At 36.5% G+C, this 19,693-nt stretch overlaps 1 protein-coding gene across 4 annotated transcripts in view; it reads right to left on the bottom strand.

The window, feature by feature from the left end:
- Positions 1 to 613: 613 nt before the first annotated feature.
- PHF6 (PHD finger protein 6) overlaps positions 614 to 19,693 on the bottom strand; it is a 24,457-nt gene continuing 5,377 nt past the window's right edge. For 2 of the 4 annotated variants that reach the window (XM_027899397.1, XM_027899406.1), the window contains exons 2-11: positions 18,876 to 19,056; positions 18,601 to 18,702; positions 15,620 to 15,753; positions 15,267 to 15,310; positions 6,100 to 6,266; positions 5,778 to 5,921; positions 4,447 to 4,551; positions 3,431 to 3,564; positions 2,639 to 2,768; positions 614 to 2,346 (exon numbers count right to left, since the gene is read on the bottom strand). In XM_027899397.1, coding sequence (XP_027755198.1) covers positions 2,639 to 2,768; positions 3,431 to 3,564; positions 4,447 to 4,551; positions 5,778 to 5,921; positions 6,100 to 6,266; positions 15,267 to 15,310; positions 15,620 to 15,753; positions 18,601 to 18,702; positions 18,876 to 19,013 — 1,098 coding nt within the window. In that variant the 5' untranslated portion in view covers positions 19,014 to 19,056 and the 3' untranslated portion in view covers positions 614 to 2,346. The remainder of the gene's footprint in view (positions 2,347 to 2,638; positions 2,769 to 3,430; positions 3,565 to 4,446; positions 4,552 to 5,777; positions 5,922 to 6,099; positions 6,267 to 15,266; positions 15,311 to 15,619; positions 15,754 to 18,600; positions 18,703 to 18,875; positions 19,057 to 19,693) is intronic. The other 2 variants (XM_027899417.1, XM_027899424.1) reach the window with 2 other exon arrangements.

Here is a 19,693-nt window from a genome sequence, read left to right as displayed (position 1 = left end):
AATATTAACACCACGACAGAATTACTCCCCAGCAGGTGATGCTACTTGGGAACATATAAATACAATTTTTACATTGTAAGGCACTTTTACCCAGCATACATGAGTTGAAGTCAGTTATGACAAAATTGAGGCTTGTAAGAAAAGGTTTTTGCTTTTGACTTTGTTTCCATGAATTCTGAATTGATGACAGTTCAGTCAGGCCACCTCAGCACAGAGAGGTAACAGGGAAACCAGCCACTTGCTTTTCTGCTACCTGAAGGTAAAGTGCTGTTCTGGTTCTTCCAGGCATGGAATGGGGTCATTTATTTCATAACAGGTGGGTTATTGGACAGAATATTATACTAAGCCACTGACACACAATGAATTAGAGCTCAGTCTCAAGTATAGTCAGTATGCTGGCAGATCTACCCCATGCAAACTTAGTTAAATACAGTAGCTGCAAACAAAGTGCCTTTTTTCCATGGAAGGGCCATGTCCGAGGCACAAATTGAAGTAATTTAAATATGGAAGGATGCTATTTTGCATTCTAAAACTGTTCTGAGTGGCTGAAAAATGTTCATATTCCAGGAGAAACAAAACACCTTGATAGACAATTTCAATAATCGATCTGTCATTGCAATTCAAGTCACGCTTTTAATTTTGAAAGTTACAAATACAAAATAAAAATGATCAATGGCATCATGTTTAGAGCAGTAACTGAATATTTTCTGTACACAGCAATATCTCTTTCCAAATGGCATTATTCTCCAGGAAAGCAAACAGAATTGATTGAATTCTAACAGGTAAAATGTTAGAAATTCCAATATACAGTAATTGAGACCCTCAAGACATTAAGGGAATGCATAAGAAGACAAATGACACACGTTAAATCTTTTAAAAATACAAGTAAAAAATGCTACAGAAACTCATGTTACAAATAAACTGTTTTTGCAATACCAATCACAGAAGAACTGTAGCAGTTTATAGTCAAATCAGTGTCTTTTGCTTGTTTCCTTCCTTCAAATCCAGAAGTTTTGTTGGGAGTTCAGAGTGAAACAAGTCAAAACCCTAAACAAACAATAAGGTGATGCGGTAGTAACAGACAAACATGTGGACTAGATTCAGCTTTTTGGTTTTATTTAAGTCTGAGGATGTGCTTTACCAGACCAGTTGAAGAAGCCAGTACCCATTAGAAATGACAAGGTGTTTTGAAAGCAGTCAGAGGACTGTTCTGTTAGGTTTGGTATAGCCTAGATCTGATCATTCCCTAAAGGAACATCAAATTCTTGCAAGTAGAATTCCATTATGTGATTGTTGACTTGACAGAGAAAGGAAAAATAATGACTAAACCAATAAGGATGATACGCAACGTTTCTCATATAGTGGTCATAAGATTAAAAAATAAATACCAATCTAGAAAAAAAGGTTGTTTCCTCAATCTTCTTACAGAATATGGGACCTTTATGCATATTCTCGACAAAACATGAAGTGTTCCACACAACAGAGAACACCTGAGGTATGGACGTCAGATATGGTGGCTAAATTCCATAGTGAGTTAAGAGTTGTAACTCTCTGAAATGGTAGAGATTGGGCTGCAAAGTCCAAACATTTGTAAGGTTTTAGTCACACTTGGTGAAGTGTTCTTTGTAAATCAGGACACAGAAAGAGGTGGGTCCTTGGGGAAGGAACGAACTACAGCCCTTTGGCATGAGTTCTAAAGCTCACAGCTCAGAACCAACAGCTGCTCAAGTAAATCTCCCGCCAACAATGCCGGGCAGAATGAGCAATCGCAACAGGAACAACCTGAAATGTTCAAGCGTGCCTTGTGTACACAGAGTCCTTTCCTACTGTGCTTCGCAAGCAAGAACAGAGCGCGGCTTTCCCAGGTACGGCCTCCGTAACTTGTGCAGGAAGAAAATGCAAAATCACAAAGTACCAGCTCGTTGCCACCACGAACTTGTCCATGTTGTTAATTAAACTAGCTAAGACCTTCCCTCATTGCGTGAATCCACTAAACAACTTACACATTCCAAATCTTAAGGTTTTTATTCAGTCCAGAAATATAGATCTTACTTCATTTCAATGTCTGCCTTAACTTTTGACACTGTACATGTTACATATCATTTATATAGTGTTTCATTTTTTTCCAGACACTGCAGACTACAAACTACATAATATTGACATGTAAAACTCTGCCACTTACTGAAGGCTCACACACATGAACGTTTCAGGCAGTTCAATGAAATTTCTAACAGAGTCGGGTAGTAAAAAGTTACTAACCCTTTTCTGATCTTAGAAAACAATTTAAAAGAATTAGTAGTTATGATGTCTTAGCCATTCCCAGTTCTATAACTCTGTCCCTTGAACCTGTTTAAAAAATGATGAAAACAATAGTAAATTTAAAATTGTACAGAAAAGCATTTAGCAGCTCTGACAATACATCTACATTTAGCAATAGAAATGAGGGCCTCCCTTCTTACACTGTTACAAAGTCAGCTGGATTTAAAAAACAACAAATCCTCCCCATTCTTCTACAGTATGCCAATAAAAAGTACTTTTCTGCATACACTAGATTTAAATACTTCACTGCAATAAACTACATTAAATGTATATTGCGTTTCAGTCTTGGTAACAGATCTGTCAGGAGTAACTTCCATACCTAGTTTCCATTGAGCTGCTGCTGAGGAATGTCATTATGGTCAGTGCCTGATTTGCCACGGCTTTTGCTTTCTCTTTCTTCATCCTCTTCATCTCTTTCATCATTTCCACTATGGTTTTTACAATAGAGTCTGGCACAATAAAAGAAAGAGTGAGGACTTTCACTGAAAATATCCATCAAAACTTAACTTTACTCTCAACTAGTTTTGAGATGTGCTACAAGTCAGTTGCTAAGTCTTAAGTCATTCATAGTTTTCAGTCAACTGAGAATGAAACATTTTCATTCTCAGTTGAACTGAGAATGAAAACAAGGTTCAAGGCCAGCCAATAAAACTATGATCAATCCTAGTTTTCCAGAACTGCCACTGCACTGCTCAAAGAATGCCCTCTCGTGGGCACAGCACGACAACTCAGCTGCAGTCAACTCACAGCACTTCAGAAAGGATGGAAAGTCAGGGGGCCCAAAAAACCCCCAAAAGTAAGCTATAAACATATCAATATGGAGGAATCATGTCATACATTTTTTTTGATACAAATTACAGATTAATCAAGGAGGAAAACATACTACAAGTCAATTAATTTTATCACTTTTCATATTACAACCCCACTACAGAAATTTTAAATTAGTATAGTAACTGAAATGTTTTGCAAAGTCAACAATTACTTAAAACCACCACTTTAAATGAAATAATATCCTCCTTTTTAATAACATAATTGACTAGCCAAGTTAGGCATAAAAAGTGCCATGAAATATCTTTACTCTCATAGATTCAAGAATTACATAGGTTCTTACTTATAAATTCCTCGTGACATATTCTCAATGTATTTAGCTTTGTCTTCTACTCCACAGTGGTAATGGTATGTTTTTATGCAGGCTTTGATTTCACACCCAATAGTAGCACCAGGCTGGCTGCAGAGTGTGCATTTCTGTGCAGGGGAAAGAAGAGAACAGCACCGTTCAGCCCCTCTATTTCTCGACTCTTAGTATTCAGTTTAGTGCTCTTCACATTTATGGATACCATTTGGAAACAGAGTAATATCTCTGGCAGATCATCCTTCCAATGAAAAGTTAATCAAAGGCATTGTAAACCAGAAACTATAAAATACCAACCTATTAAAATATGAACAGTAGGATTTACCTGCTCACTGCACTAAAAATTGCTACATGATTGCACATGTTATTGCATTTCCAAGATCATTTTATTGCCACTGAAGTTAATATATTCATATATGAAGAGCATTAAATTATCTTTTTCACAGAACAATATTGTTGTTTTCTCCCTGACACTCCATAAATTTCTTAGCACTTTAAAAACACCCTGAATTTTAATAAAATACAATGTGACATTTTACCAACATCCCCACCTCTCAGACCTTAATAAGTTTTTCTATTGAAACACCAGAACAACTGGAAACACTGTTTTGGTTCCAGGATGTTAGAGAGTATGTTCCCTGCAAGAACAGCATATTCTCTAAGTTCATTTGTAGCTTCACAAGGTGTGTTTTCAGTAACAAAGGTACAAAGCCCTTCCTCTCTTATAGTTACAGTAAGGCTAACATGAATCATATGATTCTATGACAATAATTACTATGTACATTGTCATAAAGAACCCCAAATATCACGTGCCCAAACACCACTAATTTTGAGGTGATCCCTATCTGGCTGTTCATCCCACAAGTAAAAATATATTTAAATATATTTTTATATATAAGCAGATGGAAAAGACTGCCTCCTTCCTTTTGTGGAACAGAGTTACACACACCTTAGCAGAATCACTAACACCTTCATCAGAGTCTGCAGATACATACCATTCTTTTTCCTCTCTTGATTTCTTGAAGTACAGTTTTGATATCAAAATCACCAAACTCTGCCCGTGAAGTTGTTGTCAGCTGGACAGTGCCAGAAGAGAACAACTGTAAAACAAGCAAGCCGAAATAATTTCAGGTCACCAAAACGGCTGGAAATTTTTTTCTGTGCCGGAGTAACATCCTGTTCCGTGATCTCAGACAGCATGTGCTTTACCAATGAAGTAGGAAAAACCCCATGCTGAGTAATTAGTGTGATGAGTGTTCCTTCCGATCCCCGCCTGACTGCTTTAATTTGCCTTGGAGAAATGTATTTTAAAAGACAAAGAAGCAGACAAGCAATAATGACAGGATAAAAACACAAAGTAATAAATGGGCAATATTACCAATTACTCTACTCAACTTCCTAGGAATATTCCATTTTCTTCCCCGTGACACATATATAATTGAGCTCCATGACACGCTGATGTCAATATAACTGTCAATAGCGAAAAGCCCTGCGGGATGACAGTGGAGCACAGAAGTATCATCCCTTCTATCATCACCCTGGCATATTCAGCTTAAACTGTCTTAAAACTTAAGTTCAGGTACACAAAGCAGCAAAGAATCTTGTAAGACTCAAGACTGCTGGCACACACCAGCTCTCTGTTTAGTGAGCCTGGGGATAGGAAGACACTGAATTAATACTCCACAGATTGCCTGGATTATTTATTCATTTTGAGGTACAACAGGAACCACTGAGGTTTGTTACCCAAAGCCCTACATTATTCATTCAACAAGTTATAAGAAAGATTGCCCTGTCTGCTCACGTTCATTGAAATTAAGATTCTGTTCAGGCTGACAGCTCTATAAACATGACCATCTAAGGTCAAGGGTTTTCTAGAACTTCCATATCCCACTCTACTTGAGCCTCCCAGTCTGAATCCGCAGGTCAGAAAACTAACGAAGTTCATGGATTCTTCCGAGAATCTGTCTGAATGCCTGTGGAGTAAATCTATTTAATTTTTGGAGTGGGTCCTTTTAGTTAAAACTGTTTTCTGTTTTCCTTTTTAAAAACTTATATGCATTTAGACACTACGGGAGCATTTTTAATAAGCTAAAGAGTCTCCCTGAGCTAATTCCATCTCCTAGCATGAAGCCAACTTTTATCCATATTGCCTGCAGTGAAAATAAATGAATTGCTCACTTTGCAACACTTCAGTGCTTAAAGAGATCATCAGCACACAGACAATACTCAAGCATAATTACATGTGAGGGCACTGTATTAAAATCTAAAATAGCAATTCAGACAAAATTCACAGAACAGACTGGTTAACAACAACACTGTTACTCACCATGCACTTATAGTGTGCTGCAGCCTTTTTGGCATTAAATATATGAAGCTTTCCTCTAGCTTCATTTTCTTCTTCACCTGCATGACAGAATCCACATTTAGGTTTTGTATCACTGGGGCTGCTTCTGTGGGGAGACCTGTCTCTCTGAAAGAAAAACATTTTACTAAAATATACTGCTGGGTTACAAATAAGGCTGCAATTTCAAAAGCCTGTGGCCACCAGCTGGAGGCTCAGACAATTGCAAATTTTATTAAAAATTATATTTGCAGAGAAGAAATATGCAATTCTGTCTTCTAAGAAGTTTAGCATATTTACTGCTTACATAGGAACTGCTTTCTATTTCATCTGTGCCATGTGAGGACGTAGATCTAGTGTCTTCTGATTGCCCTTTTAAATTTGTTTTTCTTGGCTTTCCCTTACGGCCCCTCCTTTTTCCTTTGGGAGGTGAAGGCTCCAGCTCGTGTTCATTGATACTTTCTTCTAAATCTGCTTTAGAAGTCAGAAAACATCATCAAATAGGATTCTTGCAAATTTTACACAAAACAAATCAAGGAAAAAAACCCAAACCAAAACAAAAAAACCACCACAACCCACCAAAATTAGGCAAGAAAAAACATAACCTGTATTTTCTGAATTACAAACATGCAACTGTAGATCCTAAAACCATGATTTATTTCTTTATAACAATTCAGCTTTGCATCTTTATAACATAATACATCAAGGTTAGCATTTCTTACAGCTTCTACTTTCAGATTCAAAATGTGTCCTCAGATACATATCTTCACCTCTATTGAAAATAACACTGGAACCAGAAAATGTTTTCATCCATGAGATAAGTTTTTAATTTATTATTTTAAGATCCATACCCCAGTGTAAAATGCCCTTGATATTATGCCAGTGTACCCAAACACCACTGTCCTTGCTTTATTAACTTATGCCTGCTGACTTAAGAAAATTCACCTATTTGGCTATAACATTAAGTTTTAAAATTGAAACATATTTTGCCTTCATGAAACAAATCCACAATTTCACTTTGTGATAGTATATTTTTACATCTGCAGTTAAAAACAGCTGCCATTTTACAGAAAACCATCCACACTGACAACATCCCAGATTAAGTATTTACAGATCATTAAGAATGTAAGAATGTATGTTTTTAATACAGATGTTCAAAAGAGGTCTGACAAGTTCCTTTGAAAATGTCAGCTCAGCTGTGAATGCTACAGAGCTGTAACCCAGCATTCCAGCAGACTGTCCTTTGGAGAACTCAAGGCTCTATGGATAATACAGATCAATTCTAGAAGCTTAAGACTGCTTCCAATATGATCTAGTTAGGTTATATCTGATAACTATATCTAATAACCAGCTCAATTCAGCCACTAACAACTTTCCTGGTTGCATATTTTTTAAATATGTAACACCCACCCTCATCCAAATGCAAAGACATTTCAGCAGATTTATTTAAAGAAACACGTACAGACCCTGCTGAAGGACTTTTCTTCTCAAAATCCAAACCACAAACATCACTATGAGCCCCCAGACAAAAGGAAACAGTAATCATAAGATTTGGAACATCCACTTTGTGGACATTGCCATACGGTTTTAGTATCCAGACAGGACATCTTATTTTGAGACTAAGTGCTGCCTTGCCAGAACTCGTCTTTCTTACCTATTATCACATAAAAATCAGATCACATTTCTGTCTCATGGTAACAGCAACCCAACCACACAAGCATTAGAAGTCAGTCTTGAACATATTCCACAGCCACCAGCTGGGAGCAGAAAACAACTGAAGGCCTGGCCCCAGCCTGGCACACGAGAACATCTCGTCCAGCTTGTCTATGGGATCTGCTGCTAATCCCTGAGAAAGCTACAGATTCAACTCCCTGATCAAGGACAGAAAACGAATCCAAATGAAGCACAACAGGCTATACTGAAATTTATACAGATCTGCACATTATTTTGGTTTAGATTGACAGATTGTTCACCTATACACAGATATGCCCACATTGCTACTAAAATACATCAGTCTGTCTACAACGTCCCTATGGTTTAGTATACATAGACTATTCTATAATTAGATGTCAAAAGTACCATTTATTTCACTCTGAAAAAATTTAATACATAGTGACATAGATTATTCTAAAAAAACAATACATTGTACATTTTCTTCTCAGAATTTCCTGACATTTCTCATTTATAATCACTTGTTAAATTCCCCAAGCAAGATTATGCAATTTAGATATCAACCTCTCAGACTGCATATAGCAAATTTTATTGCATCCTGAAACCCTTTTTCAAAGAGAATTCTCTTTTATCTTGTTCCTCATAATACAAACTCTCCACCAACTACTAAATTTGTGAATCTCTGTTGCTATTTTTACGTGTACAGAAATCATAGATGGTTATTCTAGAAAAAAAATCTTATAAAAATATGACTACTGAATTCAGCACCCTTTAAATAACATAAGTAAGAAGCCAAAAATATTCCTTCCAAAATAAATCCATGGATTTCCCTCCCTACTGTATCGGATAAAGCAAAATGCAGTCCATGCACCAACACTCCTTATTTTTTCCAAAGCTCCTTACCAATTCTCTCAGCCAAAATGCTTTCAACCTTTTAGTTCACCCTTATTTTCTACACAGCATTAAAGCATGTCCTGAGCAGCCACAGTCACAAAAACAGAAGTGAATCATAATTGCTAAAAACCAAAATATACCTTATGAAACCCAAGCTTTTATAAGAAATGGCACAGCCTTCAAATAGAATAAGTTCTTAAATGCTATGTTTTTAATCTACAATTATTAGTATATTTAAGAGTGGAAAAGTAAAAATGCAGCATTTTTAAAAGATGGTTTCAGAGTAAGATAAAAGACATCAAGATTGCACAGCTTTCCTCAAAGGAGAACCCCTCTCTGTGCTCAAAACTAGGACTTCTAGAAAAGTTCAGACTTCATTGAAATCCAGATGCTACATGACCCCTTCACTAAAATACAATTCCTTGCAGATTTGCGTCTCCTACTACAGGTGACATGGACCTACAGATTAACAGCACCAAGATGGGAGGATCTGCTCTATCACATCTATATCCTGCAAGACTGATACCTCAAACCAGTAACATTTCTCTGTTTTTATAGCACTATGCACGCACACAACAGAGCAGGAAGGGATTGTAATCAGATGTCAAACACACCTGCCTTGGATGGTCTTTATGTTATACAATGTGGTTGGTGCCCTACCCCTCCCCTCGAGCCCACTGCCAGCTTACCCTGTGTCCCTGGCATCTGATGGTTGGGTGTTTCCAACTTCTCATGTCAGCTTGAACTAAGGAAAACACAAACAGTTGTTCAACTCCTCCCTGACCAGGCGATGTTTTATCACGGGTATCACCCATCCTCTGGATCCCCTGAGACTCCCTAGATATTCGTCAACTGCTCCCCATCCCATATCCCACTACTGCATTGATTTTTAAAATCATCAAATATTCTCAACACAACTTAGTATCTAAGATCTTCAAAGGAGGTTCCTATGAGCTTCCCTCAGAAGTCCCTAAATGCTAGATGTGAAAAAATGAGCTTAATACACAGTATGGCCTGAGAAAGGAAGGTAAGAGTAGAAATCAAGAGGAAACAATCTACATTTTAAAAGGCACTTAAGAATATGATATTGTAAATTCAGATATGAAAAAAGATGAGCAGCAAGGAGCCCCCAATTTGCATTTTAGAAATCCATAAACAGTACTAAGTACCACAGAAAGAAGCCTGGCAAAATGCTGTATTACATAAACTGTTAACAGGGAGATTCAGCTTCAGAGAGAACTCTAAAAATTCTCCTTTGATCATGACTAGAAAGGAAAAGGATCGAGATGTTTTGCTGTTTAAAATCAGGCTTGGCAGAGAAGAGCTTGAGATATCACTGATCCATATTGCATCAGCTTGAAACACACACGGAATCACCCCTTTACAAAAGCCGGGTTAAAGAAAAGTAATAAAAGAATTAAGTGATTTAAAGGTTGTGAAAGAAAAAATAAAAAGAGGATGTGTACAATAAATACTGCTCTATCACCTCCTACATTACCTAACAACAGACTAAGCAAGGCAGAAGCAAAGGGGGGCTGAGTTTGCATGAGGAAGACAATAAACAAAACTGACTGGCAAAATTTGCAAGTAAGACTGGACATAAAAAGAAGCCAAAATGTAGAATGTGGAAGTGGCTTAGACATGTTGCTATGTAAATCTGAAATCACATACGTGTAGTTAAAGTTTTACAGTGCATTTGGGATAAAAGAGAAACTAAAAATTCAAGGAACAAAATCGATCTTATTAGATTTTTAGAAAAGAAATGGAATATAATGAAGAAAAAACTACTTCAGCATGTTAAAGTCATATTTCCATAAAATATGGCTGAAACCCAATGAACTGTATGTGCCAACACAATTATTTTAAATTGAAAAGAAATGTCAAAAAAACCCAGAGAGCTTTATTGGCCCAGTAATCAATATCAAAAATGTGAATGCATCTATAAGCATTAATAAGAACCAGAGATTTGCATAAAAGCCCTTGCAAGCAAATACAAAATCAGGTAAACTGATCATGAAATAATACACGTTATTATCAGCAAGTGATGAGAAATTAGCAATCAAAATTCTGAATATAATTTTTGGGGTTTCTTTTTCAGTGGAAAAAGACTAAGTTACATGAAACATATCGAAACTAAAGTAAGACCGGAGAGGAAAAAGATTAAATTACCCCTTACATTCAGATACTTCAAGGAACTGATGACTCTTGTTCAAAAGTTATTTCTGACTGAATAGTATCTATGTTATATGAGATACTTGAGATTATTTGTTTAAGTACATTTAACATAGAAAATGAATGAAATAGTCCTTCATAACAACACAATCTAAACGATTTTTCAAGCAAACAAATGTTGGCAAAGACTGAAGACAGACTGTACACCTAGCTTATCTGCACAATCACAAAGCTTCTGACCCTGGTGTGATAAACCTGTTCAGTGTGAGTAGCTGACAAAGTTTCTGTTTGTGTAACACCAGGGGACAGCTCCTCAGACAGGACACACCATTCACCACATGATGACACCTTTCCTTTTCCTTTAGCTGTGTGTTTTTCCATAAGAAAACACAATTGTGATGCTTCTGCACAAACCCCCGTTAGTCTCTTGGGGGACACCACTGATTTACTGCCTGGACCAACCGTCTTTGTGGGAACACCAAATATACATTTGATGCCACATCCAGGGCGTTCTCCAGAAGATAGACAACAAGCAGAGCCTGGCGAGGATTTGTCACCATCCACCAGCAGAAACGAAATGACTCCAAACTGCAACGTTACAGAAACTGTTACCCCCGACTGCTTTAATGTGAGCAAAGCTTATGCCGGGACCACTGCTACAGAAAATGCAACAGGGAACAAACACTGCTTTAAGAAGCCAGAGGTGAATCAGAACATTACCAAACTATAATGCCAAAAGGTTTCAGATGTTCTACCTGCCAAACTCTGGCTTACACAGTGCTTTGAAAAAATGCTCAGTTCACTATAGATTGCAATGTTTCTAAATAGGTCTCACAGAGAAATATTACCCTGAGTCAACTTACTGAGCAGTATGAGAAGCACAGATTCCATGTTTGATCTTTAGAATAACATGAAAGGGACGCTGAGACAGGGAATGTCCTTATTTCCATTGTGGAAACACCATTCTCTGAGGCTATAGCACAGCTATGACAGGAATTGGGGACATTTTATTTTCTGACCCAACAGTTCGTGAGCATCTGCTTTGAATATTATGAGCTGAAGTCATGGCTGTTTTGTTGGTCTTTGTTTTACCATTACATAACAGAAGAATGAAATTGCATTCTTATCTTAGTTTATATCAAACTATTCCTGATCAGCTGAATTTGTTCTAAATTCAACACACAGGCCAGGGCAGCCCCACCTGCAGGGAAATGAGAGAGACCAGTTTTTTTCATTTTTCAACAATTACTTCCAGTACATTGGAATAAATCCTAACAAACAGTTCCAAAACCTTAGTTCAACAATACTCTATTCTTCAAAAAGAATAAATGCAATTGTATCAAACTGAACAGTAATTCAAGTAATAGTTAGCTGTGATCTTTTGAAAGCACTGGCACAACCCCTGTAACCTATTAGGTACTGAAAACTTAGAGAGCTTGCCTAAAATTATGAATTAAGCTATTATCTCAAGTTCAGGAAAAGTTATCTTGTTAGATTCGTGAACACCAAGGCAAAAATCTAAATGTCCTTTTTCCAGTTCATGGGAACACAGCACAGAAGAATCACTCTGAAACACACAAAGGAAATATAGGAGAAATACAGTTTTCCTATTTTATGTCACCTGAAGGTCAGGCCATATAGATAAATCAGAAAAACCCAACAATCTCCTGAAATAGATAATGAATTTAAAAGCACAATACTCTGCTGCCATGTTTCACATTTTTATATTCAAATAAAGCAGAAGGTAATTCAGCAACACCTGTCAATTAAAGGAAGAGTAACTCCCATTACTCATAAATTTTGTCTTGATGAGTAGATACCAAGTCTGATGAATCCTCACCCCACTTGAATTTCATGACAGCAACAAATAACATTAAAGAGGTCTTTTTTCCTAAGTTTTAGTGGGTAACTTAATTCCAACATCGGTCTTTTCAACTACATTTCCATGCAGCCTCCAGGAATTTTCTTGAACTGTTGTTAAATGGTTAACATAGTCTTTTTAAACTAGAATTTAGTACACAAGGCAGATTTCAAACTTGAACAAGTATGACCCCAAAGCATCTATTTTCTAGGGAAGGGAAGGGAAGTGAGAGAAAAATCTCACTGCTGCGCAGCAGTGCTGCCTACAGAAAATAAACTGCTCTGGGCTGCACCAAACCAAACACTCCTAAAAACTCTTTGAACATCCCCTAACATAAGTGACATAATAAGAGTATTTGGACTGCAACAAATCAGTCTGGTTACAGAGAACAAAGGATAAGAACCCAGAGACACTCTAAACTGGCCAAGGAGAAAAAACAACCCACAACAAAATAATAACGATAAAAAACCCCCAACCACACCACACCCCAGAGCAGGAGCAGTAAGTTTCCATTAAAAAGGACTGACAGTTCCAGGGCCTCTGTGCACCTACACTGAGTGACAGAACCACAGCTGAGCTTTAACTATTCTGTTATGAAAACAGTGCTAAGAGCAAAGATTAACGAAAATGAAACTAAAACAAGATTCACAAAAAGCCATTACATTAGAATCTAGTTTCACTACCTCCTCTAGTCACTCTTCTCTGCCAAGTTCTTTCTGGTTTCAAACACTACCATTCTTTCACATTTAAATGCCTCCTAAGCAGTCACATTTTCATCGAGAAACAAACAAAATATATATATAAAGCTTAATCTCACCATCCAACACCTTCCAGGTGTCATTTCACTGAGCAAACTTCAGCAATTAAATATTAAGAAACAAACTCTCTGAAGTCCCTTCTGAAATCCTGAAAACCACTCTGTATTTTTCTGTCTGCTAAAGGTAATTAGTTTTCAACGCAGCAAAATACCATTGCTATGGAAATTACTTCTAGCATTGTATCAGCAGATGCAATATGTATTTCTACTTTCTTTGATTTAAAGGAGGTCTATCACAAAAAAAACCCCAGCTTCTGGTATTATCAAATCCATAACCATAAATAATAACTGTTTTATGAGTACGGTTTATCATAAACTGTATGGACTGAAAAGAGAACATTCTTCGGGAAAGAGCACTGGGTGGAATTTCAGTCAAATAAAAAAAAACCAGAAAACAAAAATGTGAAGTATAACTAAACACATTTCTGGAAGAGCAAAGCATAACAGAACTAAATATTTTTAAAAAAAATTGTGCAAAGTGAAATGCTAAATAATATACTATTGGGCTCTTTGTCCTCAGTTTTTCTGAGTGATGTTGTTTATTCCTCCTCTCCTACCCTCAATCGAAGTCTCTTGAGATGAGTTTATTTTAACATTTTAATAAAATGCCATTATCAACATTTAAGAAAAAAAAGCCCCTATGCCTCTAGTAATTTTTCCCAGGTCTTCCCAGACAAAATATCCATATAAAATTTAATAGCCTTTGCTGTTAGAAAATGACATCATAAAACCAGAGATAATGGTATCTGAAAACTCTTACAGGAAAATACAAGTTCAGATCCTGCAAGGAATTCCAAGCAGAAAAAGGCATCCATTGGCTTTGGGTTCCACACAAAATTGAAGGCATTTTTCAATACACATCAAACACAGAGCAAGTATAAAAGATTGTATTTAAATATCAGTTAAAGAGATAATCTCTTTGCACTCAAATGTTTTTCATATCCTGTTTCTGCTAACACACAAAACAACCCCCAAAACAAAGAAACAAAGTCACAAACTACAAGATAACATGACCCCATCTCTTTGGAGAACTAATAAAGCACATATATTATTTTTCTTGTTTAAACCCCAGTAATAGCAAAATCAAGAGAGGTTTATATAAAAAGCACATGATAATAATTATATAAATAGAATAAAAAGAAGAAATTAATTTTAATTTGCAATTTTCTACTGCTTTCAGTATCCTTCTGAACACTGAAGTAGCATCCAAACCTTACCATTAATAGAGCTACTACCCACAGCATAAAAAGCAGTAAATTACCTTAAAAATATATTTGGCACAGAGACTGAAGTAATTTATGAAATGTCATGTTCACTAAACAGTCATGTACTCCTCATTAGTTAAGTCTGATGACATTTCAGGGCAAAGCAATGTAAGAAGTAAACCACCAACTGTTCTCTTACCCAAACTCACATACAGCAGAAAAAGGAAAAATACCTTCATAAATACACAACAGCACAACTAGTTTGGAATTTTAACAGACCACACATTTATCTACATTTGTGGCATTTCACTACTCTTCTCTGCAAAGATCCACAGCTTTTATGAATGCATCCGTACAACTTTTTTTTTATCAAAATGATTCAGAAATACATTTGTAAGTGAACTGATCACAGGTCTTTTAATTTACTATTGGGTCCTTCTTCTTTAAAGAGTTAAACTCTATTTAATAGTTCCAAAAAAACAGTGAATATTTAGGAACATTAGCAATAACAAAAATCAGCTGTTACCTGACAAAATATTTCAGATGGTAATATTGCTAATATCTGACTACAAATATAAGCCAGCTTCTTCCCAGAAAGGAATAACTTCTACCCAAACTTCATTTTTATGGAGCATCATATCTTTTGAACATCCCAAAGTTTATGATTTGGTTTTTCTCCAACCTCAACCAATAGTTTTTAGAGAAAATACAGAGATCAGATGGGCTTCCAAACTCACTGTTTCTCAAAAAAATGTAGTTCTAATTTTTACTGAAAACATTTATATTCTCCTGAAAAATTAAATTTAACCAAATATCTTTCTACAATGGGAAAAATTTATATTGAATAATTTTACCTTCAGAGTTATGCGTAGTTTTCTTGTGTTTTCGACATAAAATCCTATAAACAAAGTAGTTGAAAACTGTCAAGTCAGTCACGATTCACAGATTATTTACTCATCTTTTAAATTTAAATGCCAGTACATTTTTCTCCCACTTGTAAAACTCACTGATACATAAATCTTGCAGTGAAAATATGCTTTTCTAGCACATCACTGTTTTGAATGCCACAATCATCATGAGAAATTTTTGTAACAGTTTTGTTTAGATTCCAAAGTGGGTTGTTTTGCTTTGTACTTGTTTGTTTTTTAAACAAAGAATGTAAATTACAAATACAAAAACCCAGATATAACAAATAAATAATAGTTACATGTAAATGCCTTGTGAAGGTTTCTCTCTTATCTGAGCTTTATCATGCAAAGCACAGTAGTAGTGATATGTCTTGTGACACGTTTTCACATCACAGCCAATGGTTGCTCCGGGACAGTGGCATAAAGAGCACATCTGGAAAGAAAAAGAAAGCAAAATTCACATTACTGGTGGTTTAGTACTTCAGAGTTCAAAAATAATACCAATACCACTCCTGGTGACAAAATAAATGGACTTACGCACTTAACATTACTCTTCCTGCTCTCAAATGTTTCTCGTAATTCATTTTAAAATCAAGAAATCTGTTGCAATTACGCAGCAGTGCAATAACCATCTTATGTTGATTATCAATTCAATGAAGAAAATAAGGAATTTGGTTTTGTGGAATGTGTCTGATGAATGTGACACATCTATTCACTTAAGTATCCTCCTCCCAAGGATTAGCTGTTTGTACCAACCATTTCAGAAAATTTAAAATCATAAATTGTATCTGTTTAATTCTGAATCACATTATGATGGTAGGAGGAAAAAAAAAAAGACACCATTTGGCAATGAATCCTGCAGTTAGAAGTACTGATGACCTGCAAATTTACCTCAGCATCAGCAGCTAACTTTACCTTTTTTTCCTATAGTTATTTCCTTAAGCCCTTTCCAAAACGCTGAATTTGGCGAAATATTTGTCAAATACAATATTTTCATTAGCCTAGTTTTTGCTATTTGTATTGCAGAGAAGGTTAAAAGTGAGCTTGATGCTTGACTCTTCTTTCCCAGTAATTAATTCTTCTCATATTGGACACATCATTGTTTAGGATACATCAGCTATCCTGGTCCTGGTACAATTGCTCTTGCTCCTTCCACTGTGGTAGGTAAGGAAGTCATCGACAGCACCATAGCATTTTTCTCTGTGTTATTTTATACTGATGTAATATTGCCCCAAAATGTCAGAAGCTCCTATTAAGTTCACCTCCCAAGACAACTGGAGCTTTTTCTTTGTATCCTTGCATGTTGCCTGTGCCCCCACAAGGTTACAATTCCTGAAAATAAAGCCTAAGTGTGCAATGTCAGATACCTGCTACACAGATTTACCGAGTTACAGTTTCTGTCCACAGCACTCCCTTAGTCAAGTTCTTCCCGTTAAGTCTCAAATATGCCCAAAAAAAATACCACCAAAGTTACCAAATATACCAGCAGCCTGCTTTTCAATTTCAACAAAGTCAACTGAACAGTAAAAATGTCAAAGCCTTGGATCATCTCCATCTACTCCTCTGCAAGCTCTGAAATGGTAGTTATATACTGTTCCCTCGTTGTTCTCTAATTTGTATGGGTATTTTATTGCATAAATCTGTTATACATTATGGTTTCACACATAGTAATTGCTGATCAAAGTCCTTTATAAAAATCTTGGCTGAAATAGTATTCATCCAATCAGTTTTAGTCAGTATCTCAAGTTTTTTGAAAGCCAGAAGGGATTAAAATAAATATTTTTTTTGTGAACATCATGATGTATCTGTATGAACAAAACAGACTACAGAAATTTTCATAGTCATTTATTGATCTATGTTTCCTGACAGTAATAAAGCATTTATTCCATTGGTACAAGTTGGGTTGTTCAAATGGCCACGGTCATTAACTCCCAAGTTACATCAGGTACATGTGAAGTTTGATAAGCTGCAAAACGAGTCCATTCTTAAAAGAAACAATCCTCCCATGCACAGGCACCAGAAATAATGAAGATATCAGTGCCTTGTATGCCAAAAAACTCCAACTATATATTATAACTAGCTTATTAAGGTTAGAACCTACAACCCTTTCTCAGACAGATCTAGACCGCCCTCAGAAGGGCTCCACATGTCAGTCACTGTCACTCTGGTGACGAACAGTCTCCATTTCCACACCTGGCCAGCAGCACCTCCTGAAGGAGGGCGACCATGGAAATTCTGTCAGAAGACAAATTCAGTCCAAGCTATCAATATATTTACTTACCCCAGGCCACTAAATACTTTTGCCAATGTGTTCCCCCATAAAAGACCAGGCTAGACCAGAAGCAGAGCTGAGAATGGGCATTTGGGCTACTAAAAACATTTACCTTTGAGCTTCCTACACAATGTTGATAAAGACAAGTTCTTCCAGAGAGTGATTCAGAGCTGCAGCTTTCTGACAGCCACAGACAGAGATAAGGCACCTAGGAACTAAAATTATCTTGCACATTTTCTTCAAACAGGAAACATCTCAGGACTGTGAATGTACTAGATTTAACTAGATCCAGGTTTTCTGCAAAAAGCTGAACAAAGTGCCTGGTACATACAGCTATCGAGCTCCAAGGATCTATCCAGCTGTTGCATCAGAGAAGGAACGTAAAGAGGTTCAGAAGCAAAAAAGACAGAAACCACCACAGACAGAAAAAGAAACAACCTTTAAAAAACCTTTATGAGACTGAAGAATGAAGAACTTTCTTTATGATCTGTAGATCCATTTACTATCACATTCTCTGGAAATTCCTAATCACAACATCAATGACTTGTGAACAGTTATTTCTTTATGCTTCAGCTCACAACAGCAAATAAAGTTCTGTGCGTTGGAAAAAATTCAAATCGAAGAAGCAGTGAATGAAATATGTATTTTTTTAATAATTACATGACTAAGCTATAATTCTTAAAATAACCTGTTTACATGAGAGCAGAACTTGACTGAAATAACCAAAGTCCCTTTTTATCCTTTCCTAAAGACGCTTCAAAGGTTGGTTAACTGCCCTTTAAATTTCATTTCAATATAAGGATAATCATGCCTACTGAGGTTTTCTGTTTGTAAATCTGAGACCAATTTCACTTCAACATCATCTTCTGTAAATTGTTTTAGAGCTCACACAAAGGTAGCACTTTTAAAAAATAAACACACAGATCTAATACACTGAACAACTTCATTGTAAACTTCAGGAAGTTATGAAAATATTACCTCCCATTTTCAAGGGCCAAAAACACTTACCAGTTTAGTGCCTCTCTTTATTTCTTTCTGAATATCTTCAATAGAGAATCCGCCAAGACTCTCATTATCAGTGTGTGAAGAAACCAGTGCGGACGAGAAGAGCTAAAATGGCAAAGACAGAACTTCAATTTTTAAGGGTACAAGCGACAGAGAACATTTACAGACATGAGACCCACAAAAATTTCAAACTGCAGTGGTTAACCGTGTGTGCCAATCCCAGCGTGGCTGGGTTTTCCACGTGTTTTCCCGGCTCCATCCCTCTCCCGGTCACTCACCATACATTTGTGATGTGCCGCCACCTTCTGGTTCTCCGACATCAGTAACTGCCCACATTCGTTATCTTTATTCGACCGACAGAACCCACACTTCCTTTGTCTGGAGGAGACTTTCTTCTGTCCGACTGAGCTTGTCATGATTTTAAATGTCCTTACAATTGCCACTGCAATCCTCTCAATGCTACAGGGAAAAAAAAGCGCAATCAGCTTGTGAACAAACTAACTTAGTTTTCTAAATTGCTTAGAAGTGATTTGTCCTTTTGCTTTATGCTACATCAATATATCCAGATGAATACGGAATTTTCAGAGGTAGTATTTTGTCAAATTTTTATGAAGTTGTATCAGCAAGATAAAAACCCGTTCTTTAGGCAAAAAAAAAGAAGTTTGAGTATTAATATAAAACCTTTGATATTAATACAAAACTTACAGGGAAGAGAAGAAATAAGTGGAATCATTATGGAAAAAAGCTACTGCAACTCATTTTTATAGTTATTTATTACAGGAAAGGAATTTGTAGAAAAGATATATTCCTCTGCATGTAATGAAATTCATGCTACTGGACTGCTTCAAAAACAGAAGCAAAGAAAAACCCGCAAGTCCAGCATGGCCTCCAGAACAGGTTTTGGGTGTAAAGGCTCACAGAGTCTCAGGACAGATGAGTAATGAGCGAAGCCGATAAAAGTTACCACTTTCAGAATCAACGATACGTTGTGGCCGCTCAAACAGCATTAGGAACAAATTTTTAGAACCCTGCATGACTAAGGTGCTGCAATGGAAACCTTCCCATGACCCATAGTTAGTTTGAAACCACCCCAGGT

The sequence above is a fragment of the Empidonax traillii genome, unplaced genomic scaffold, assembly GCF_003031625.1.
Source record: "Empidonax traillii isolate 1590-97213 ecotype Southwest subspecies unplaced genomic scaffold, ASM303162v1 scaffold20:size5563877, whole genome shotgun sequence".
In the NCBI taxonomy this organism is placed as follows: domain Eukaryota; kingdom Metazoa; phylum Chordata; class Aves; order Passeriformes; family Tyrannidae; genus Empidonax; species Empidonax traillii.
The sequence above is the reverse complement of the archived record's forward strand: the minus strand, read 5'-3'. Positions and strand labels throughout refer to the sequence as shown.